Source organism: Hylaeus anthracinus, unplaced genomic scaffold, assembly GCF_026225885.1.
Source record: "Hylaeus anthracinus isolate JK02 unplaced genomic scaffold, UHH_iyHylAnth1.0_haploid 11981, whole genome shotgun sequence".
Taxonomy (NCBI): domain Eukaryota; kingdom Metazoa; phylum Arthropoda; class Insecta; order Hymenoptera; family Colletidae; genus Hylaeus; species Hylaeus anthracinus.
In genome coordinates this window covers 2,235,464-2,260,472 of record NW_026534329.1, presented here as the reverse complement: position 1 = coordinate 2,260,472, position 25,009 = coordinate 2,235,464, and the positions used below count along the sequence as shown (strand labels likewise).

Sequence of the window (25,009 nt, the reverse complement as noted above, 5' to 3'; positions counted from 1 at the left end):
TTGACACCGTCGCAAAAACAAACTTAACACGTTCACTGGCAGACTAATAATCATGAAAATTTCTACGAGGAATATTTTTTTTAAATATATAACTAGAAATTACAGGGTCTAACTAATTCTTTACGAATTATTGAAATTTGGGTTCTTTTGTTGGAAAAGGATTTTTTATACGATGATTGATAATTACCTAGTACTTTTAGTTTAATAATCACAGTGATATCCATTGGCGATGTAATACATAAGGTTGTTTATTTACCTATTTCTACAGTAAAGATTCATCTAAATGTAAATCAAGCCACGTCGGATTATAGATTAATATTTAAAAAAGATGAATACATAATCAAAGCACGGATATTCGATAGTATAAATACAGAATTTGAAGGAAATGTGAAACTATTAAATTATTGTAGTAATCAAGTATTGAACCAATTTTTAAACTGGATTAAATTCAAAATAATATCTGAGCCAGTGAACAATGATAAGAATATTTAACTACAGTCGCAAGATTGTAATTCTAATAATAATGTAGAAATATCACGTACCAGAATCCACCTAAAAAATCCTTTCATACGCAATTATATTCTCCCAAACCTGAATATAAAAACTTGAATTAATTTCTTCTCCATTCTGGAATGAAGTACCTACATTTTAATTACTTCTACCATCCTCTACATAACGTTTGCAGACTTCTAAAGCCATACCCATCTCAGCTAAAGATTCCCATGAAATCCCAGAATATTGTTGGAAAATGTTTGGAAACGCTTGACAATTTCACATTTAACTTTGAAATAGAAGTTGGCCGTAACTGGGTCTGAAACCAAATGGGAGCGACGTACTGCTATATTACCAAGATTATGACGTCAGGCTCTTCCGTCATGAACTCTCGGTAGGCGGGCAGTAAATTCTTGCCGTGGCACGCACGATAACAGTGGTACCCTGAAAAATCCTGTCTGATGTATGGCCCCGCGAATTTCGTCCTAACCCCACGACGAGCTATAGTTGATTTCGCCCACGGAAAAGCAACGGGAACGAAGCCTTTCATATGTAAAGACCTGGAAATATTGGCTTTCCGATCGTGATCTGAAAATTGACGACGACTATTGGTTTCCGATCACGGAATAATGGAGTTTCCAAACGAACTTACAGCCTTGACATATTGATTAAATATTTAACACCCGATTCGACGGGGAAACCGAACCCCCCAGGTACGTTTCACGCGCGACTGTTAGACGCAATACTGAAAAATCTAAGGAGCTGTCTAGAAGAAATAGAAATGTTTGAAAAATAGGGGAGGCAATTCGTGTGCGTGATAATAGCTCCAGATATTGAATTAAAGACAATGGAATTACATTACCTTTTATGATACCAAGCTTCGCATCCTTGAACATACATTATTTATTTATTGTATTGAAGACGTGTGAGGTTTGTTATGAATACTCTAGAATTTGGTGTGTCTTGTTTGCCGGAGATTAGCGAATCGTAATTTCGTCTACAGAACCGACGGATGAACGTGCACAAGGGCGACTGTAACGGATTCTAGGATTAACGGGATGGTTTCCTTTGATTAGGATCCTTTGGCACGATTCTGTTCTGCGTACTTGTTCGTTCAAGGATACAGACCTTCGTTGAATATTATAATACACGAGGGACCTCTAAAAAGATTCTAATCCTCTAAACCGTTTACCTTCTCCTCTACGACTGCTGTCTGCAAAGATGATGCAGAATCTAACACGAACTTGTACTAAAGAGTAACCTAGAGTCAGAAATTAAAATGTCCTTAAAACACATGACGATTTGCATCTAGATTAAATTAATTCCTCACTTTGTAAATAAAAATGAAAGTTTAGGACGGAATACTGTCTTCAGCGTGTTCTTCAGAAAATGACAAATTTCTTACACACTTTATAATATTACTCGGGGATAAAGGACAAATTGTAGAAAGTCGATAGAATAGATTCTCCTACGGTATAACGTTATACCGCGAAACAATACAGAGTAGGAACAATGCTATCTGTACATTGTATACACGAGGCGGTTACAATGCACAAAGAATACTGATTCACGATCCTTTCCTTCTATGCAAATTCGATAATCGTAAAATCTTAACGGCACAAACCGAATATCAAGGTTCAGGTGTACAATGATTCGAGATCATGATTCATTGGACAAAACGAGGAAACCGGCAGTGGTTCACAAGTCGGTTCAAGAGCATTTCTAAGGTTAGAATCCATTACATCAGCTTCTACGAATCCATGAACTTCTTTGAGCTTGGGGAATCCTCCTTTAAAATTTAATTTTTATCACATTTTTATGTACACCAAAGGCACACTTTCACTTGTTATGCATCCCGGTCACGTGCTTACCAATGCTCGTTCAGGTTTCCTAGCTATTTTTTGATTCTTCTATTTCGAGCAGAACGCGTTGGCATGCAGCGACAACGGTTTTCATAGCTGAGCGACCGTGTGTAACGAAATCGCTAAAGAACATGACCGTTAAATTGCAACGGGCGCTATGAAAGCAGAGTCCCGTCGAACATCTTTGCTTCTGTTTTACCTGCGATGACGTAAAATTTATGATTCGGCACGTAGCACCGCGGGTATCTATTTTCAGGCCATTAGACCGGCTTCCGTTCCAGGAATTGAATATTAAAATTATTTATTCCGATATCAAAATCTTGTTCAACGTTAATTTTTCCACGGCGTAACCAACTAAAAATAATTTGATGTAAACGAAGGGATAATTCGAAGGGATAATAAAGACGTTTCGACGTTTCGCAGTTATCGAGGAAAAGTGATCGACGCACCATCGGCCTCATAAAGTTCATAAATATATCGACGAGTCTCCCGGCTCATATAATTTTCGCTGTTTAATATTTAAACTTCACTCGCAACTAAATTGCTCGTTAAAGTCGAAACAACTTTCAACCGTAATTGCTGTAATTGCAACTCTCCTGTAATTGGCTACAAAATGGACAACCTCGTTACACGGTCGGACACGTCTCGCGAGCGAATATTGCAAATGGTATCTCGCTCTCTCATCGTTGCACGACGCGAAACACGGAACAGAAGAACACGGTCTTGACGTATAACGTCGAATGACATCGAGTATGAAACAATGCGATTCCTTGCACAATACCACCGCAAGAACGTGGATTCTTGCTCGTCCTACAACGACACTCGCGTGACTGTTTCCATTCCCGTCAGGGGTTGTAACGACGGGTGTTATCTAGGCCATGAAAATTACTTTTGGTAATTTGACAGTGCTCGAATAATTCCTCATGCAAAGAGCGAATCGATCATCCGATTCAAGTCGAAACGCGAAGTTTCAGGTTCGAAGACTTTCGTGCTTTGTGCAGTAGCATGTTCGTCGCCTGAGTTTTTTACGGAACTCTGTACTGACTGTTGAAATTTACATGGTGCAAGTATTTTATTATTCCGAAGAGGAATTTAATCATTAGATCGTTATGTGGTTAATGTAAGGCAGAGCTCTGGATCTATGTGAAATTAAAAAAAAATTCAGTATCTTCAGTATCTTCATTTCCGCACAGAAAAGCTAAACTGTTAAAATAGTATAAACTCACTCAGTCAATATTCCACAAGTCCAACTCGAAAGGTATGACATCTTAAGGGATGAAATCAATTAGCAAATAAATAAGGACTATGCCAATCCTCCTATTGAGTCAGATATTTTTCTCTGAAAAATGTTGGAATATCTAGATCACTATCTGCGTTTCACAGCAATAAATGTTCTCAAAATTTCGTTCTGTTCCACGAAGAGCTCAATCATGAATTTTTACTACCGCTTCTCGGTATCACGGTAAACATTTCTGTGTGAAATAAACACGTATCGACGCAGATGCCTATGCTTCAGGCGGAACGCTCGCTGCTTCCGTTGCGTGGAATGAAAAATTTACGTTCTCGTGTCACTATAACCCCATGACGTGTAGCGTTGTAATAAACGAGGAAAAAAGAGCGCAAAGGACCTGAGGTGTGATCGATGAACGAATAGATAAGTCGGTGGACGTGGACATAAAATATGAAGTGAACCTGTAAGAAACGGCGCCTGTGGGTGGAGAAGGAAGATATGAAAAGTTCTTGCTGGTAGAGGGTTACATAATCGACGGGGAAATGAGACAATGATCGTTTGTCATCATTCAGTTTCGACAAAACATTCTTTTCAATCTATGAATTAACGCTGAAACAATTTTTAATTTAAAAATTCCTAATCTTTATGCCCTATTCTGTATTTTATATAATAAATTCTAAAATCGATCGATTTTGTTGTTGAATAATTTTTTAATAGTTACAGACACAGAATGATTAATGGAATGAAAAAATAAAGGGTACACAGGGTGTGTTTGGAAATTGAGACCAGTTCCCCTCTAGGAGAAAACAAAGAAAAGTCGAGGAAAAAGTTGGTGACTTAATGAGGACCGTCTTTTTATGGTACAACTTTTTTCTCAAGTGCAACGGTACATTATATCCTTGTACTTCTTATTTCGAAACAGAATTATGTCTTTCTTTTAGACAATTCGATTCTCTTCCTACTTCAGCGCATGAAATTATGAACCCTTTGTTACGCGACACTTTTATCTTTTTAAAAACTGTCGACCATTTTTATGTCGACTTTATTATCATGTTTCTACGAAGAATCAAATAAATGTACTCAGTTTTACTTTGTATATTACACACAACTAAAGGAATATTTACTTAAATATTTATTTTATGGTATTATACATGTTTTGTGTTTTTCAATGTCACAATTAATTTGTATTGGATCGAAAACATATAATATTTTTATCCATCATATTTTCATTCTTCTTTTACACTATTGCGAACATATTAAATAAGGTCCTCATTAAGATATTCAACAATTGTCCTTATCCTTGTTTAAGAGGCAGCGTCAGACCGTTCCAGATTCCAGAATCGCCTCGCAGCGAAAAATTGTCTGTAAAGAGACCAGCAAAGAAGGGAAACGAAATCAAATGAACCTGGAACGAGATGAAGGAACGAGGCAAAGAGATACGTAAAACTTATCGACTACTAATGAGGGGGAGAATGCAGAACGGGGGCGCATGAAGAATAATCGAAAGATAATAAGGAAGAAGAGGAGTAATCGAGTAAAGAAAATATGCATTAAATTACGGTACATTTTCCTACAAGGAAATAACAATCCCAGAGATAGAGACATCCTCGATAACAAGTAAAAGCAGGAGTATTTCACGTTAAACTGGACGTGTAACAAAGGATTTATATAAACAGAAGGAGCTGCAGAGTGTGTTTTATGTATTACCGACAGATTTTGAGAGACAATAGGATGGCCTAAGACAATAAAAAAACATTTATCTAGTGTGTTTTAAAATTACAGGTAGAAGTTTTAGTGGTTAATGGAAGGAAGAAAATGAAAATATTTTTATTGAATATTGTCCTAAGTAATAATCGTTTCTAAGATATGCTTTTCAGTTTAATTTATGATTATTGAGGAACCACTGAAATATTAAAGCCTTGCAAGTTGTCTGAGAAAAATAAATTCTCACAGAAGGTTAAATACCGTTTACCCTTTTTAACAAGTATATCAAAGCCTATAAATTTGTCCATCGAGCAAATCAAAAGCCTGCCACAACGTTTCCTTCGTTATTACCGTCGCGTCAATTGGCGTTAAACCGGAAAACACCCTGTATACGCGAGCAGAGGAAAGAGAGCGAGCCCTACGATGGCACAGGGTTTAGGGTAGGACGCAGCTCGCAGGAGCAGTAATATCGATCGATCGTCGAGTTCGAGGCTCGACAGGGTCGACTGGGGGTGCTGCAAGTAGAAAAGCTCTCCCATAAGCAGGCAGGCAGGCTGGCTGGCTGGCTGGCTGCCCGGGCACGGACCGTTTCCACTGTCTGTCCGTCCGTCTCCACGCTCTCGACGGCTCCTCATCGCGCTGCTCACGCATCGCGTCGCGACGACGGCGACGTCGGGGAACACGGGCCAGCGAAAGGTGGCTCCGGTTTTGTTCTCGCTCGCCGTGCGCCCGTGACGGATCCGTACGCGCGGCTCTGTTTCACGCTTCGCCGGGCTGTGACCCTGAATACTAGTGACAGTGCGTGTCTCCGACCTTGGCACGCCGTTCGCCAAAAGTTCTCCAATGGCAGCGCGAGCAACGGTACCCGCCACAGCTGATCGACCACCGGCCAAGCCGAATTCCTCTCGACTATCTACCAAAGGATTTCGTCACGAGGCGTAATCAGGTGTGTTTACCGGGGAACCATTCTCTTCGGGGGCACTCGGTTCTCCAACAGGTCAATTGGGAAATTGTTTCTTTAACCTAGGAGGAAAATTGGCGTTTCGAAATTTTGGAGGTCTTATGGTCTTATTGGCGAGGGAAAGTATGAAAGTGACTTTACATGTCTGGCTTGTGTTTTTTAAATATGTATTGGAAGGAAGTCATTCGAATATACAAATGATCCTGTGGCTCTCAGAGGAGGTGAATGTTCGTATCTTGAGAATTTTTTGTTTGAATTTGCAATGGACAGTATGATAGGGACTTATTTGCCTTGTGTTTTTTTAAATATTATTTGATGGGAGTCATTTTGAGATTCAAATAATTTTTTAGCTCTCAGAGGTAGTAAATGTTCGTATTTTACGAATTTTATGTCTGAAGTGGCAACGGAAATTGTATTAATTTAGTGATTTTTAAATCTAATTTGGTGGAGTAAATATATGATTGTTACTTTATATACATTCATCACACTTGTGTCATATTTTTCATCTATTATAGAATATTAAATTCTTATTATAGAATTAAAAATTATGGTACTAAATACAATATCTGAGGTACAAGTGTGAATTGTATTATTCGTATCAGTGAAACACATATTTGCTTAAACCGCATTAGTCATCATATACTTTAGTATTTCAATCCTATACCTAGGCCCTTTTCCGAAAGTAACCCAACAACCATTCTTCATAACACACTGCACATTGCAAGTAGCACTTTAATACCGAATCGTTAAAACACATAATGTTAAATGTATCTAAATCAGGTACTTGCAAAATGGTGTAAAATTCTTGTCCAGATAAAAATGTCAAATAACGAATAAAAGACTATCCAAAACAATCTTACTAATTTATTATTCAAACAAAAAGACTTTGAGTAATGCCATGAAGTGTTTTACAATGAACAAATGAAAATATCGGGAGAATTTGAATAAATAAAATTTGATAGAATAGATTCCAGTGTGTTGATTTTATTCAATTGTGTCCAACTCTGGTTCACGGCGGCGGTGAACGACACTGTCGCGATTACGTAATGGCTGAACTATGCCGGCGAGCGCTGCCAGAAATTTCGTGGTCTCTGGAAGGCTCCATCTTCTTGGCAATATCCCCTTATCGCGAGGGATTGACAGCTGCTTCTGTTTGGTTTACACGTAGTTTGTTTCAATGAACCTGTTTCGTCGACCATCAGGAACACCTGCGTCTATTTCGTTCGCCGTATTCAACCCCTATTCTACGAATTTTGCTTTGTTTTTGAAAGAAGAAAATGGTTAAAATGATCTCGATAAAAAGAAAACCTGAAGCAATTCATTTTATACTACTTGTTCCTTCAATATTGATAAATTATTTTAGAAACAAATATTGACGAAACGCTACAATTTTATATAAGCAGTGTTCTTTATGACCAACTCGCCAACGTCGATTGTAATAATTTATTCGTTATCTACCTGTATATTTATTATTTAATTGGTACTTGAGTGATTGAATCTGCAAAGCTGTTAGGCCTCATATGAAAACATCATGCGCAATCCCTTCACGTTTTCTCGGCGAACATTACATGAATTGTTTTGATCGGATGTCCAGTTAGACACATTGTGCAATGGAGGGTTAATTTCATAATGATGAGCTTTCATTTACTTGAGAATGTCGTATTAGGTAGATCAGATCGGGGCCAGCTGCTTCGTTTGGGAGCATTTAACTCTCTTCTACGCGATGTGCCCTTTGAGGAGTCCAATAATGACAATTATAGCGAAGCTCGCTAACAAGGGAACAGTTTTAATTGTGTTTAGGAACTAGGAAGTTTAGAAAATAGCGAAACGTTCTGTTGCAAGTTGATTATTTCATCCGCGACGCAGATTTTTCGTTGGTGCCCTAACACAGTTTAGGGAAGTGCTGACAACCATTGAAAAAGTGATGATTTATATTTTTTATTAGAATAGATTAACACACAGAAATATTATCTAACAAATTTATGAACATCACTATGCAATGTGTTTTGACATATTCCTAATTTTCTTCAAATGTATATTCAGGATAAACAAATTGTAAAGAAACTACACTCTAAAAATAACAATGTATGTAAAACAACAAAAATAATTAATCATTGAAAATATAGCTATTTACGATAATACTAAAACCTCTACTCATGAGTGAACGTGATCAAGGTCTTTCTTCTTTGAAAATAAGTGTTGATGTATGATAATATTAATATTTTATTTTACGTAATAATCAATAGCCAAGTGTTCAAGTAAATGCAGAAAATTCTCAGCCTGCTGGCTCCAACCGAGTCTGCGCCAGTCTTTACTCATTTTCGTATTTTGTTCCGTTGACATTTTTTCAAAATTGCTTTCCTGTACTGTTATTTATCCCCGGTGGCATATAATCAAGGGATCGTAAACGCGTTAGGCCAGCCCGCGGCGACGCGTCGAGTTGGGAGCAGGTTACACTGACACAGATTTCGTAGGTACAGAATGCACAATATCGGGCTCGGGTTTACGTAAGAGCGTAAAGGGTTAGGTACGTGTAGAGCAGTGAACTACTACCATGGTCAACCGGATGACATTTAAGCGTCGACTATAGCGACGTCCCAGCTACGGAGAATTAAACACCTTGACGTTTTGTTGTGCCTCCTAGCATGAACGAGAGGGTGCGCTCGTTTATAATTAAAATTCACAATCTTTCAGCAGCGAGTTTCGCTTCGACGAAAATCGTTAAATTTTCATTCCTGCGAAGCCACGAAGGCTATTATCGTCGTACGAGATAATTAATTTCTTTCATTTCTCGATTGTTTTCTTATTCATTTATTTCTTCATCCTCGGGTCCTTTTTTTTTGCCTTTCTTCTGTTTCTTCCTTTGTTTTCGACGTTAACGTCTTGCCTTTGTTCGATCCTTTCTGGACCGTGAATTGTTTTGTCCTTAATCTGGAGAGGAAATTGCAAAAGGCAAACGTTGTTTGACTGTTACTTAATACAGCAGTAGAATGTTTTGGTGCATTTACTTTTTGGCGTGACATATCTTAATGTTAATACGAGAAATCAATAATTGTTTGGTACTGTCTTATGGAACTTTCCAATGCTGGCAATAATTGTAATATTGTTTACGCTACATCCTAATAAAATAAGAGTTGATCATATCACAAAGCACACCTTTTACTCTCGACAGATAAAATTAATCGTATTCTCGAGCAATCAAGAATCTACTAATTTAAAATTAATTTCTGTTCTCCATTTAACATCAAATCTCTTTACAGTATATAATTCCTTAAATTTTATTATGACAACTCCTCGTACAGACATCTCCTAACTATTTATAAAATCTCACCAACACTCCCTCAGGGACACTGAGCTCCCGCCACTTTATCCTTTATCAATTAATTAATGGATGTACGAATAACCAAAGAATTACAATTTTTAAAACTAGGATTTTCGCACAACCTAAAGATTGCTTTTCATTTTTTGCGAAATGCTAGGCTCGATGTCGAAAAGTTTCGTTGGGACTGGCTGCTGAACAATCATATCGCGCGGAGGCGATTAAAAATAATGAGATATAAAATTTCGCGAACCGAGGGTGCACACTTCGCTCGCACGGTTCTCACCGAGGGGAAGGTTAAAGACGAAAGCCTGCAACGAACAAGGTCAACAGCTGACGGTTAACGTTAACCGTTCGTCCTATCGTTCGCGGTCCCATGTCGAGTGGAGGTCGACAAAAACTCGCTCGCGTTTCCTGGCCGTCGAGAACTGGAGGGTGATTACAGTATTTGGTATTTTGCTTCAGATTATTAGGACCACTCGGCTTTCAATTTCGTTCGATAATCTTGGCTTCGTCGCTAATTTCCAAAGCTGACAATTTGGTTGCATTGTCTTCATCGTCAGTTTAGAAAGATCAAAGTTAAGGAGGGATGGTGAAGAACTTTATATTGGGTTCGAATGAAATTTTGCTCGTAGTCATCCTTGGCAATAACCAAATAATACGTAGGAGTAATCGATTTAGAAACGATTCTTAATTGACTTCAGAAGCCAAATACGTCAGAAGTCACCCCTCAGGGATAACTATAACAGAGCAAGGGATGTTTCTAGGAAATTTGAGGCTAACTGTCGAGCTCCAAAATTAACACGGAGAAAAGGGAATGGTGAAAATGGCGGACAGGGTAGAGAAATACGGCGTGACCCGGACTGTCAGTTACAAAGCGGCGAGCATTGGAAGGAGTAACTACGTTATTGCGTGGCCATGTATCTGGTGCGAACTTGATAACAGCAATTAGGACGCGAATAGTTATTGTTTAGCGCTGTGACCGTCTGGTAGACGTCGAGCCAGGTGGAATGTTTCTTTGCGACGAATAGTTTGGCTCGGTGTGTCATTGAATGAGGACACAACGAGAACCATCAGATCGACGACTATAAAAACATATCAGAACATAATAGTTTTACTTACACCGACAACGAGAGAATCAGTGGTCTTCATCGTTACGTATTCTACAATCTTTGATATTATTAGTTTCATATATTCCTGTAGAATATTTTATTAAAATAATGTATTAAATATAACGTAAGTATTGCTAATTTTACCATAATATTTTACTAAAATACTGCCCATCAAAGTATTTTCTTCGTATATCTCATGAAATTTTAAATAGTAAGGTTTGATTATAGGAGTACCTGATTTGGGTATTACCTCAGCCATCGGTACTTTTATTTCATTTCATTAATATCTACATTAACTACTTAGCAAATACAAATGCTGTAACAAACACTACACAAATACCTTTTCCGTTTGAATTATCTGCAAATAAACAACGCGAACAATTCAGAATAATCCATTATTAAAAAAAAAAAATACCGAATATTGACCTTGAGCTTCATAAAATGTCCCATCTTCTCATATTATAACGCGTGCAAAACTACAGTAGTACTCTGTGTCTATTATCGAGGTATTTGTCTTACTTTTCTTCATTGGCAAAAATACAGAAGATATTCAGAGCTCGGTTCCACGGTTCTTTTTTCCAGGAGACAGACAGACGGATGGGGCTTTGAAGAATGAACGTCAAAGAAACGGATTTGCGCAGTAAAATCGAAGAAATGGAAGCCAACTCGTCTCGATGTTCGACGGGAGCTTTGAATTAACGATGGTCGCTAGTGGATCAAGAATAAATGTGCCAGCACGAGCTATCAGACGTACACAGAGCATGAAGAGGAGAAGACTCGATTGACTCCGTAGAAACGTTCGGTGCCAGTTTGGAGGATGGAGGAGTCCTCGCCAAGGATTCGTCCCTATCTGGATTGCTGGGACGTAAGTGAATTCTCATATGTTGCGAATTGATCCTCGAGCGTTTAATAATTTACTAATTGATCGTGCCACTGGCGAATGATTTCTGTAGCACAGACTCGGGGGAAAGTTTAGATTAGATTATTATAGCTATTAGTAGATCGTTAGATCTATTCGTTGGTTGCGTCATTCCTTCTTCGGGCACTTTAAGGTGACGTAAACGTTTCATGTAGTTGGTTGGTAATCAGAGTATCAATTTACTGTAATGTGTGACAGTGAATTAATTAATATCATCGCAATTTGTCGATAATGAGATCTCGTTTATTTTACGTATTTAGTTTTTTGGTCGCAGATATATACGACAAAAGTAAATTAATAGAGTCATGTAATTTAACTAAATAAAATATTCAAATTTTATAGAATTTTAAGGTTCTAAGGTTCTTAATTCCAAAGTTCGCGCGAAGGAAGCGATGTCTTCGTCCGATGCGATACCTAGCTACGATAATCAAGAAATTGTTAGTAATTAGACACAGAAATAATTATGACAGACACGTCCCTCGTATACCTGCTCGAGTCGCGAGATTCGCGCGTCGCTTGTTGACGAATAGAGAGGAAGGGTGAACAATAATCGCGTTGCGGTCGATTCGAGAATTCGTTGGATATTACAGAAAAATTACACACCCCACAATTGGTTCAACAAGTTTTGTTAATAATTAATTTAACTATTATCAAAACTCAATAAGATAGGCTCCCTCGAGCTGCCTCACCCTGTATAAATCCTTTGAATATGTCCTAGCCTATCAAGACATATATAAATGTCCTAAGTACATATTCCAAGTACGTATATACACGTCCTTCACGTACGAGATTCAACTTATCGAGCTGCATATAAACTTCCTCCGCGACCCATAGTCAAATTCTGAGACCCACGTAATACGTCCTTGATGTACCAGCGTCAACTTATTGGGCGGCATATGCGCGTCCTTGGTGACTAAGTGTTAATTTATCAGGACACGATTCGCCGATGAGGTTCGTAATATAGGTCAAAACGCTGTACACGGGAAATCCAATATATTCATTATAATAAATGGATACCGTCGCCGCGTGCACGCTCTGATTACCAGCTAACCACGCATAACGTTTACATAGTTACCCGCTCGAGCAAACAATTACACGTTTTTGACACTTTAAGGTGACCTTTCGAGAATGGAACGAGATACCGGGTGAATTTAGAGCACCGGCTTGAGATTTACTGGGAAAAGGGGTGTAAAAAACGTAGTCCCGACGGTAGCGGGGAAAGTAACTGTCAGGACGCTTTCGATTTAACTCGAATTATGGTAATTGCTCGGCCGCGCGCGCACCCGACAGGCACGAAGCTTTGCGCTCGAGCGATCGCTCAGCCAACCACTCTGATCCGATCCCCCGTTCTACGCAATACTTACACAAGCGTGTGAATTTCGTTACGCTCGTTTTTCAACCCCCTTCCCTTCAACCCTCTCGTTATGGCATCCGACCTTGCTGAAATGTTCGTAGGTCTTTTGGTACTTGGAAGGTTCAGGAAATTTATTATGTGTTATGTGCCCTAAGTTTCAAATTGCACAATGGTCTTTCGAACAAAATTTAAACAAATAAACGTCAGCTGACAAAACTGTTCAAATAATAAATACATTGATATTTTTTAAAATTTAATTTGGAGAATCAGTCTTCTAAGGGTTAAAGGAGGGTTTCGAATGATATTTCGAAAGTAAGTGACACAAAGAATAAACGAATAACAGGATTTCGTAAATAAGGGTCAAATTATAAGAACGTATATATACACGTCCATGTACGTGTACACACACCCAAATATGTACTTTTCTATCGAACATGTATACGACCTTTGTATCTGAGTGTTAAGTTATCAAGACGTGTATATATGTCCCTCATAAATAAGCTTGAAGTTATCAGGTCAACGTATATGTATGTACGGCCCTACAAGTGAAAGATTGAAATTGCCTTTCCTTGGAGGCACCTGGCAAGTTTACCGTTGAATTCCTCTTATGCTCGCTTCGTTCGAAGCACCTACGTTTTATTTTCATTTTAACGTCCTCTCCGGAGAGTTTAGAGACTCTGGCCCGACGTTTATGGTTTCCGGTAAAATAATATCATCGATTCGGCCGGGAAGTATAGGAAGCTCGTTGCCGGTTTTGCGAAACGCGATCGACAGTTAATTCAATCATTACTGCCACCGACGTGGTTTCTGGTTCGGATGATCGTACTTTGAGGCCAATTTTGAAATAGAATTAACAACGGAAGGGTTAATTATAATGTATAAAGGGTGCGTCATAAATAGACAGAATTTCTGATAATCTTAGTATCTAATAATGTATACAACATTATTTCAAAATGTATACAACAATGTAACTTGGTAAATATGGATTCGTAAATCGATAATTTCTAAACTAAAAAGAATTTTTTTTCGTCACGGTACGTGTATGCTATAGCTTTTATCAGTTTAAATAAACAATTTCATACGCAAACTCCATAACAGCTAGCGATATATTTATTTTTTTTTTTTGTTTTTGAAGTTGTGATCAATAAAGCTTTTAGTTTTCAGCATGTATACTACAATGTTTACATGTTTACTAACCGTTACTTATTTATTTTAACGAACGCCGTGAGTGTTTAACATTTATTCTACGAATTTATGGATACCCTTTTATAGTTTTGAAGAACGCAATCATTTTTAAATTTATTCATTATTTTAATTTTCATTTAACAAGTAGATCAGAATATAAAGTAGACATAAACGCACATGTGTAATGCATTTCTGGTACTGCACCGACAATGTCTATATTACCAATCGTTTATTCTTGTTTCCAAGTAGACAATCCAATTCTTCATATCGAATATACGGAAACGTCTCATGTGTCACAAAGCCATTCAATTCAAACTCATTGTCAATGCAATTTAAGTAGAGATCTCAAGTGAATCCAAAAGTCAAACTGATTGTCAGTAAAAGTCTTCCTGGAGTTAAGAAATAATTTATTATTTGAAATAGTTATTGTTTCGATAGTACAAATTGTCGACGTTCCGTTCTTCTTTTCCAAGCATTCTTTACTTGACCTCTACAGCTCGGATTCATATAAATTGACGTCCCTAACTCGAAACACAATCCACCGATTTCTAATGGTCTAGAGATCAATCTACTCTAATTTGTTTCCGTTTCCTAGACAATTGTACTGCGTTGTTCCACGTCTCTCCGTATTTTATCAGGTAACCAGAAAGCTAATGCTTTAAAACTAGCTTAAGCAAAATTTGTCTTTATTTCAAAGGGACCGCCTTGCCACAAATTTAGAAGCTACCCCAGTATACCAAGTATTCGATTGCATTACGTAGGTCTCGAGTTTTGATATTTGCACTGGCTTAGTTTCGAATACTCGTGATGATCAGTCGACAATACAATCGACGTGGTATTCCTGAAAGCTGGGGAGTTTCAAGGGAAATCGATGACGTGCGCTACCCCGAAGCCAGAATCCATCTCGAAAATGAAATTTGCCTGAATGGGTTCCTCGTGCTTTAATCGATTCGAGGAAACGAAATGTTCGCGAGCGCCCAAGGCAAACGCTTAACAAATCGCCAGAAATGTACGCGGCTACACGACCTTAATGTGAACGTCTATTACGACGGAGGGACAAAACAAACGGTCGCTGAATGCACCGTTGAAATCTTTCTGAATGTCCTTCTTCGTGAATTAATTCACCGCCGTGCTCGAGTTACAGTACCGCTTTTTATAATCGCGAAAGGAAACGCTCTGTTATTGATCTTTCGCCACTAACAAGGTTCATTCGACGAGATTTCGAAATCGTCACGTTCAGTGGCGTATTATTCTCTTGTGGAGAACAATATAAGCGAGGGGAAGGCTACAGACTAAAAAGAAAGAAATTAAATTCTGATTCGGACAATAAAACAAAAGGGACACAATGAATTCAGCTGCTCGGGAATAATACTCGTAGCTGGATTTTATTTTATAGGCTCTTTCGTAAGTTTATTTGCGCGTTGCTTGTTTTTAGGACGTGTGCGTATAAAGTGAGATATTTTTGAGAAAAGTGTCAAACGAGAGGAGCTTTATATTTTAAGATGTAATTTAATAATAATAATAGTTAAATTAGAATTTATAAATTTCTCTGAGCCTAATTTTCGAGGACTGATATATACGCTCTTCGCAATCAAAGGGTTAATGATCCATTCTGCAAAATTAATTAGTGGATGAGCGGGGGGAATGGAAATGTAATCGACGTAATTAGAATTTCCTGTGAAACGAAATCGACACATATGTCGCGTTGTTTCCGATATTGCGTGTAGTTTAATATTTGCATCACCAGTTTGTGATTTATCGTGACGCTGAACGTTCGTTGCAATTATTTCAAACGCGCCACGGCACACTGAACGTGTATCGTCGACTTCACGTTGCACTCGACGCGTGTATATCACAAAATATTTGGGAAATTGTCGACGAAGTCGATCGACGGAGGCAAAGACGACAGGGAAATTATTCGGTGCACGATAGATTGGAGCATTGAACCAATTTGTTTAGCTCTGATTTCCCAATGGTCATTAGCATTAGTAATTTCTCAGGAAACTTCGCAGACGCTGTACCGTTTGCTTCGTCGTGGCGTTGCATTATATCCCATTGCTGCGGAGATCGAATCACGGCCATTGGGAAGAGGAATGCTAAGGGAAATCGCGAAAGTTTCAAGTTTTTCTTTGACCTGGAACAGTGGTTCTCTATATACGAACAATTTTTTCATTGTTCAGAAAGCTTCTACTCCGTCCTTATTAAATACTCAAAGGGGTAAAATAGGAGGCTGTTGCACAGTTTAGGCTGCATTTTCGGAGAAGAATTGGATGACCTGATTTAATAATTATGAATAGAATAGAAGAAAATTATTTGATACAAATTTCGAAATTTCGAAAACCTCGATGTTCTTCATTAAATAATAAAGTGTGTGAATATACACGCTCCCAAACGTGACTCGTAATTCGTCGTTTCTCTACCATATTGACAAGAACGGATTGAAATAAAATGACTCGACGTTATATTGTTTTCAGCAGAACGAAGACAAGTACTCGGTGGCGAACAGCCAAGCGCCGTTGCAAGCTGGCGAGGACGAACACCCTGAGCGAGGCACATGGACGGGGAAATTCGACTTCCTGTTGTCCCTTCTGGGGTACAGCGTCGGGCTTGGCAATGTCTGGCGCTTTCCGTACCTCTGCTACTCGAACGGAGGGGGTGCTTTTCTGATACCGTTCTCGGTGATGCTCATTATCGCCGGATTGCCCCTCATGTTCATGGAGCTTTCCTTAGGTAAGATCCTTTAACTCATTCGTGAAATTAAAATTTAACACTAGACCTACCTCACAGGGAGCCATCACATGTGGTGCCTGTTATATCTTTTCTGGAATATTAACATTCTGACTGTGAATTAATATACTTCATACTTTAGTACATTATTATATTCAACAAATTTATTTGCTAATATTATGTCAAATTTTCAAGAATTGTAGATTAGAACGAAAATGTTAGATTAGAATATCGTCCCAAGAGAATTGCCCTTCAAAATTGATTGAATTGAGATTCTGCTAAAACCAGTTCGCCTTGAAAGGGTTATAGCACGAAGCTATTCCACAGAGTAGATATCGATTAACCTGGTAGAAGTCGAACACGTTAAAACTTTCCAAGCGAACAGACAATTCGTTCGGCAGAGAATCGAAAGATTTGATCAATCTTTACGTCGGTTCCCTTTTTCAATCTTCTCCTCGTAGTATCATCGTTTGATCCAAATATTGTGTTCCCACTTATACTCTTATGTACACTTGGTATATGTGAAGCTATTTACACGGATATTAAAAATGCTTTTAATTCCTCTTTAAGTAGAAGTCCAGTAATGATGAAGAATTCAAACACGACCTACTTCGATGTACTTTCAATTCCATGTTGAAAGTAAATTTCCAGTTATCTATAATTAAAAACGTTCGATGCTTACATACGATCGTGTTCGGATTGTGTTCCTTCCACTAAAAAGAAAAATACGCCCCCTCGATTACCAGGGTACGACAGAATATAAACAGACTCGCAATCGAAATGGACGGAAATAGACATCGGGCGTCGCAAGAGTAAGAATCGCAAACAGTTCTTATCAAGATTCCAAGGTCAAGTTTCTCCGCGACGTTGATTCACCGAAATAGAACGATCAATGAACGATCGTACCTCGCTACCGGGTTACGTAACGTTATTTTTAGGCGCCCCATTCGCGAAACCCCATTTGCGATATCGACTCCCAACACTCTACCCCCTATCCTAGCAATTCGATGTCCCGATGTCACGTAAATCGCAGGTGCATTACTACTAACCGACGCGATGGCTTATTGATCGTTTGTTTTTTCTTCTTTCTTCTTCACTTCTTCGAATATGTTCTTCACTTCAGGGCAGTACGCGAGCCTCGGCCCAGTGGCGGCTTACAAACGCTTCTGCCCCCTGCTAAGAGGCCTGGGATACGGAATGGTCCTGATCAGTTCCGTCGTGATGCTCTATTACAACCTGATCATCGCCTGGACGCTCTACTACATCTTCGTCTCTCTCTCCGGTGAGTTTCGCTATCTCGCGCGTCACGCTTGTTTTTCCCCGCTAGTTTTCCTACCCAGCGATGAAAATATGACATCAAACGGGAGGTATTGATCTCCGCGGAGCTGAAGTCGGTCCAGTTTGAGCTGGAAGCTTTCTGGGCTTCGCACCAGGCGATATACCTCTGGAAATGTGTAGTAGGTACTTTTCAGAGACACTTCGTCGCCTCGCCGAACGCAGTAGTTCTTAACCTTTTTAAACTCGTGGACAGGTTTCAGGTGATTCTTAATTTTCTTTTTTCCATGAACTGCTTGGGGAGAAAATAAGACACGGCTCTGAAGTATTAAGTATTAATGTCTATGGTAATTATTTTAGAAGCTGTATAAAATTAAAATTCCATTGTTTCGGATGTCTTTAAATTTCATCACTTTAAATTTCATCATTTATATTTGATGTACCAACATATTCGTACTATAGAGTCGTATAAAATCGTAATACAACAGAAACTGATACGCAAAACGCAAACATCACTCAATGTTGCTCTTTTTCCGCAATACAACCGACAGCAATTGATAACTCAATTTCCTCCGCGAGAGTCGTCTGTCATGCTCACTCTCGATCGACTGTTTTCCTAAACCTAAACTGTCATCCATGCTTCGCAAACATTCTCTGTATTATTGTTACAACGGAATATATTAATACGCTACGAACGGGTCACGTGAATTAAAGTAATTATTTATTAAAAGGCTTGCATTACAGATTGGAGTCGCGTGCTCTTCATTTATTCATTTCTTTGTTTTATTCATGAATTTTTGTTCCATGGGTATTGCATATTTCATTTTAGTTTATTTATGTGGAATAAAAACATAGAAATAAATTTAATTTAACTTCTGTAATCTATATATATACATATATAAATATTTCGTATAAATCATAGAACAACCTCATTTTTTAATTTGCCATAAAACTCTAATTAGAATTAATTAAATTGCTATTAAAGTTTATTTAAAACAGAAACCAGCACAATAAATGTTTCACGTTTAATTGTAGTGCTCCTGCGTTCTCCAACCTAAAGTAAACGAAATAATTAAATCGCAATATACGATCAAAGTTTGAAGTGAATATTGTCGTGGGTTTCTGCGATACAGAAAATTATGCAAATTAATACAAATAGAGTACCTGACCATAGATTGTGCGCTTAAGAGTTTTCGCAACATTGTAGATATAGGGCAGATCATGCAATTGAATTTAAGGGGGTTAATGGCTGCGCTAGTATTGGCTGTTTCCTTGAAGCAATACTATTTTCAGTTCCATGGAAGTGATTGATGCACAGAAACAAAAGTAGACCACATCAAAAATTTAACAATATTATATCATTAAAGAATTGATGTACCAACTTCGTAGAATTCGCATTAAGAGTCATTCTTTTTATTTATTTATTCGTTTACGTAGTACAGACTCTTTAGTACAGCTTCATTATTTTTAATACGTATCGATGGTTTCTGATGGAGAATATTTGATTAGAAATGGATATTTTCTGTGGTGCAATATTACGTATAGAAGCGAATATTGTCTCTGATGGAAAGTAATTTATACAAATTAATATTGTCTCTGGTAGGAGGTAATTAATAGAAACAAGCATTGTTTCGAATGGAAAAAAGCTTATACAAGTGAATATTGCCTCGGTGAAAAATAATTTATAAAAGTGAATGTTGTGTCTAATGAAAAGTAATTTATAAAGATGAATATTGTCTTTGATGAAGAATAATTTATAAAACTGAATACTGTTTGGAGGAAAGTAGTTTCCAGAAGTGAACGTTAATAACCAAGGGAAAATTAAGTGTTTCCTACTTCTTATTCCTTAACGGAGACAGTGATCACAAACTTCAATCAGGAAGTCGCACCGCACCCTACTTACTTGAAATTGCTCCAAGAAAATCTACGGTATATATATATATATATATATTACTTTACTTGATTCGAACTTTATCAAACGGAAGGGATTTTGAAATGAATGTGTCCAAGAAGGACTCGCAATCTTCTGCGTTGAAACTAGTATCGTTTTATCCGAATCAAATCAAAGATTAAAGTAATAAATAAAGATTAAACAACGCTATTATCTTCAGAGTTCTGGAAGATAAAATATAAAATTATATTGATAACACAACAGACAAATAAAATTAAAATATTTACATGCAGCTTCTTTTTCAATATTAAATTAAATATTCATTCCTAACAATGACAAAACATTTTACATAATGTTGAAGAATGTATGCAATAGCGATTAGAGAATCCAGTGTAACCTTTTTTCTCTTTGATAAATATTTCCAAGAATGCCTCCCACTTTACGAGCTGTTTCGATATGTCAAAGAAGGTCTTGGAACGACCTACTGGTATTTCTTTTGTAACAAAGAAAATGTCTTTATCGACGTAGGAGCTGGTAAACTGCCATGGAGCAAGTGCGAGCCACCATGGAGCACCGACGATTGTTTCATGCCAGAAGCTGCCGAAGCGTGCGTCACTCAAAACATGACTTATTTCAAAAGGAAATGCTTGAATTCTACCCAAATGGCCTCCATAGGTCTGACTATGGAAAATATCACTAGTGCCATTAGGAAACCACCGGCTGAGGAATATTTCAAGTAAGAATAATATATATAAACCGACATCTATTAGACCTAACATAAGAGTTACTTAATATAAATTAGCGACTCTTCGACGCGAGCCATTTTTAGACCAACTATCACTGCAATTAAAATATCAATTTTTAACGTACAAGTATAAATACATATTGAAGATTGTGATTAAAAATTAGAAAAGTTCCTCAAAGTTAACCCTTTAATAAATTGAATTAACTTGAGAAGCGTTCCTATAAATAAACCAAGTTACATACAATTTTGCTTTGGATCTTCCATGAAGTTCGAATTCTCAACAAGTGGGACAAACTTCCCCTCCACAGTTGTCTTCTCTGCTTATTTTATTTCCTAGCTTCTCATCGATTTCAATTTAATTGGAAACGAAAGTTTCGTCGTTAGGGGAACAAAGGTTATTCTCTCAGAAAATTTTTAATTACCAATCATTATTTAAGCGTTTGTAGAAACTTTTGTCAGGAGAATTTAAAGGATACAGTGTAGCTTAATTGAAATTATGTTTGTTTCAGTAATCACGTCTTGGGAATGAGTAGCGGGATCGAGGAGACGGGATCTGTTCGACCCTGGATGGCGATAAACCTTCTGTTAGCTTGGATCATCGTCTTCCTCTGTCTGAGCAAAGGTGTTCAAAGCTCTGGGAAAGTTGTGTACTTCACTGCTCTCTTCCCTTATGTTGTTCTGGTATGTAGTATTTTTTTTTTTTAAATTTTTGGTTTTAAGAATTTTGTAGATATAGTAAAAATTAGAGAATTTATATGAGCTAATTGAAATTATAAACTTCTATATATTCTAAACACACACAATATTAATATGACGCTATCAACAATTTTTACAAACTTCTTTAAATCGTATTAGAAAAGAATTAGGACTCGGTAAAAGAGCCCCTTCGATTATTTTGTTCTACCCGTTTACAGCCCTCGAGAAATAGTGGAAACTGCTCCTTTTGTTCTCAGATCGCTCTTTTCATTCGCGGCATTCAGCTTCCCGGTGCCAGCGAGGGCATTATCTATTATCTAACGCCCGATTGGAGAAGACTAATGTCCGCGAAAGTGTGGAGCGACGCCGCGGTGCAGATCTTCTTCGCCCTGAGCCCAGCCTGGGGCGGTCTGATAACTCTCAGCTCCTACAACAAGTTCAACAACGATTGCTACAAGGACTCGGTGATCGTCGCCATCAGCAACATCGGCACGTCCTTTTTCGCTGGTTTCGTGATATTCTCGGTGATTGGTTTCCTGGCCCACGAGCTCGACGTCCCTGTCGCCTCTGTCGTCGACCAAGGTGTTGGGTTAGCGTTCATCGTCTACCCTGAAGTGAGTTTCCATCTCAAACTTGTTATCATTAAGTTTCTTTGGTAAAATATTTTGTATTTGCATAAAAGATAGCTCCTTTAAGAAGGAATTTGTTTAAAAAAAAAATATAGGTAGTCGCACGTCTATCGGTTGCACCTGTCTGGTCGCTGCTCTTCTTCGTGATGCTTCTTACCTTGGGTCTCGACTCGCAATTCGCCTTGATGGAGACAGTTACCACGGCCATACTCGACGCATTTCCGTCATTAAGACACTATAAAACGTGGGTTGTCCTGGCTGTATCTGTTTTTGGTTACGGTGGTGGCATAGTCTTCACTACTAACGTAAGTATTCTCCAAGTTTTTTCATAGTCTTAACAAATTATAAAAAAATTATATCATCCAATATTACGAAGCAAATGAGTTAAAATTCTTGACATTTTGATACTTTAACTCAATCTCAATCAAATTTATGTTGATGTAATAATGATTCGTCAAATTTCTCCGCTATATTTCCAGGCTGGAGTGTATTGGCTACAACTAATGGACAAGTACGCAGCCAATTGGTCAGTGTTACTGATCGCCATAGGCGAGTGTATTCTGGTCGGTTGGATCTATGGCGCGCATCGATTTCTCGACGATGTTCAGCTGATGATAGGCCCACAGAGTCGCCTCTGGAGGTTTTTCTGGACCTGGATGTGGAGGATCGTCACCCCAGCGACCCTGTTCTTCATTCTTTTCTTCAATTGGATCGAGTACCAGCCTCTCACCTACGGTGGCTACGTTTACCCCACATGGGCGAACGCCGTTGGATGGATTATCGGCATGATACCCGTTCTGGTCATCGTTGGCATGACTCTCGTACGTAATTAACGTTTCATCAACAATTTCACGGAATAACGAGGCGCGCTGGGCGATTTTATCATTCATACCCAATCAAATTATTCGATAAACAGAATTCCATAGTCGTGACGAGCAAAGCTAATTTGTCATAAACAAACTGCGGACGTTTATGCATTTATGCAAAAATATGTAAAATACATGTTACATTGTTTAGAAAATAAGGCAGATTTTTATCTGCATCTGTGAAAATATGAATTTGCATAAACGTTTGCATGATCATAGGTGTTATTGGTGAATTCGTTCGTCACTTTGATAGAACACTGGTTACAAAATATTGACATACATATACAAATTCGTGATGGAACGTGTGGGACAAGAAGAGATACATATTTCAAATTGAATAAAAAGTATAAATTTACGATGAAGAATTGATTTAGTAATATCAAAACTATTATTTAATGTTTGACAGACTCAGCTGAGAGACCGTCGTCGACGATCCGCCTACGACGACGACGACGACGACGACGACGACGACCTGGACAACAGGCCGTCCTATCAGAGACACGGTAAAGGTAGAACGAAGAAGAGCAAGGGCAGGAGCGTATGGTGTCGCGCCAAGATGCTTCTGCAGCCAACACCCGATTGGGGCCCCGCCACCAGAAATCCATCGACCCCGTCGAGGACCCTCACTCACACCCCGTCGCCAGGTAATCAGAAACTTAATTAAACTCCCCTCGTGTTGCATCTAAACGCCATCATCCGATAGAATGTGTATTTCAATAATAAACATGTCGTGGTTGAAGCTTACGCGCCCGCGCAATCACCAGCCCATCAGCCTCCGTTGTAATCGGATTTATGCCGCCCGTCGACATAAATAGATAATTAAAGATAATTAATCTGGGTAGGTGCAGTCTGTCGCACAAAAGCTTCTACGTCACGTGGATAAAATACGTAGGGCACGGAAGGGCGAAGACTATAAAACCAAGAACGGCTTCGATATTTTTTTTTTGTTTTTACTAATGATATTATTCAGAAAGATTATGAAAATAATTTTGTGATGAAGTTTGTACAATTTTTGTGAACTTGAAATGTATTTTTCTGAAAACATAATTTCAAGATAAAACACTTTTGTCGAACAACAGTGCCACGACTATCTCATGCAACTGAAAATTTCATATTGTTTTTTAACGTAAAGTGGTCGACGATAAGTGAATATTTGGATGCCTGAGTTCGAATGAGCTCTATGTTTACTATTTTTTTTTTTGTTTTCATTTAAACACATCAAGAGCTCAAAACGAGTCAATCTATTTTATCGACCATTTTCGTGCCACAACCCTGAGCTCCAAGAAGTGGTAGGGTCAAGTACGCGTCTCTTAGCGAATTACCGCGCCACTCGGAGATAATTCGTCGCGTTTACTATCGCACAGAATATTCCGAGATGTTTTTCTTTCTTCGTCTAACAAGACTCTTTTAAGTAAGTCTATATAAAATGTCCACAGGAGCGAAAGGGCTTCCCAAGTACACTACTAATACCATTTATGACTTACCGTCTTAGCTTCTCGTTACGTTTACGAGGGACGCCGTATTTGTTCCATTAAGTAGAGGATTTGTGCGATGGACTATAATATATCGAGATGGGCACCCGTTATATTGCAGAGTGACGTCAGGAGCGCGCGAAATCTCGAGCAGGTGCGACGAGAACGTGTTTTTCTTTTATTAACGGGATCGTCAGGTCCGTGTTGGGGTCTCCGCCTACGCGTGTGCCAGCATAATCGATAGCGGGTTGTGTCCGGGTCGACTACTTACGCAAAGATGGGTAGCATCATAGCATGCTTATCCAGATAGCAATTTCCAATAAGATAATTAGATAATTAAATTAAATATAAATAACTTTCAATTCGTTGCTTGTTAAATGATAATTAGAATTTTAATTGCGCGCTACTCGGGCGCTGTGATTGGTCGGTGATTTTTCGTTAATAATTCAAAAACGAAGCACCATCCGACATTTTTGCAAAGGAAATTGTGATTCGGAATCGTCTCAGCTACCTTCCATTTCCGACTCTTGCACTAATTCTGGGACACCATGTATAAATTATTTTGCTCT

General features: G+C 38.3%; 1 protein-coding gene and 1 long non-coding RNA gene across 4 annotated transcripts in view; one reads left to right on the top strand and one right to left on the bottom strand.

Moving 5' to 3' along the window:
* Window positions 1-1,259: 1,259 nt before the first annotated feature.
* LOC128885292 (uncharacterized) lies at window positions 1,260-3,152 on the bottom strand. Its single transcript, XR_008459576.1, has 5 exons — window positions 2,804-3,152; window positions 2,554-2,708; window positions 2,364-2,476; window positions 2,117-2,281; window positions 1,260-1,753 (listed from the first exon to the last, which is right to left on the bottom strand). It is a non-coding gene; the product is annotated as an uncharacterized LOC128885292 (long non-coding RNA).
* Window positions 3,153-5,837: 2,685 nt separating this feature from the next.
* LOC128885262 (sodium- and chloride-dependent glycine transporter 1-like) overlaps window positions 5,838-25,009 on the top strand; it is a 29,025-nt gene continuing 9,853 nt past the window's right edge. The window contains exons 1-10 of one of the 3 annotated variants that reach the window (XM_054139224.1): window positions 5,838-6,235; window positions 11,264-11,546; window positions 16,617-16,869; window positions 17,990-18,148; window positions 20,561-20,768; window positions 21,287-21,458; window positions 21,731-22,087; window positions 22,198-22,407; window positions 22,582-22,923; window positions 23,375-23,612. In XM_054139224.1, coding sequence (XP_053995199.1) covers window positions 11,499-11,546; window positions 16,617-16,869; window positions 17,990-18,148; window positions 20,561-20,768; window positions 21,287-21,458; window positions 21,731-22,087; window positions 22,198-22,407; window positions 22,582-22,923; window positions 23,375-23,612 — 1,987 coding nt within the window. In that variant the 5' untranslated portion in view covers window positions 5,838-6,235; window positions 11,264-11,498. Of the gene's footprint in view, window positions 6,236-10,475; window positions 10,806-11,263; window positions 11,547-16,613; window positions 16,870-17,989; window positions 18,149-20,560; window positions 20,769-21,286; window positions 21,459-21,730; window positions 22,088-22,197; window positions 22,408-22,581; window positions 22,924-23,374; window positions 23,613-25,009 lie in introns of those variants that run through there. The other 2 variants (XM_054139222.1, XM_054139223.1) reach the window with 2 other exon arrangements.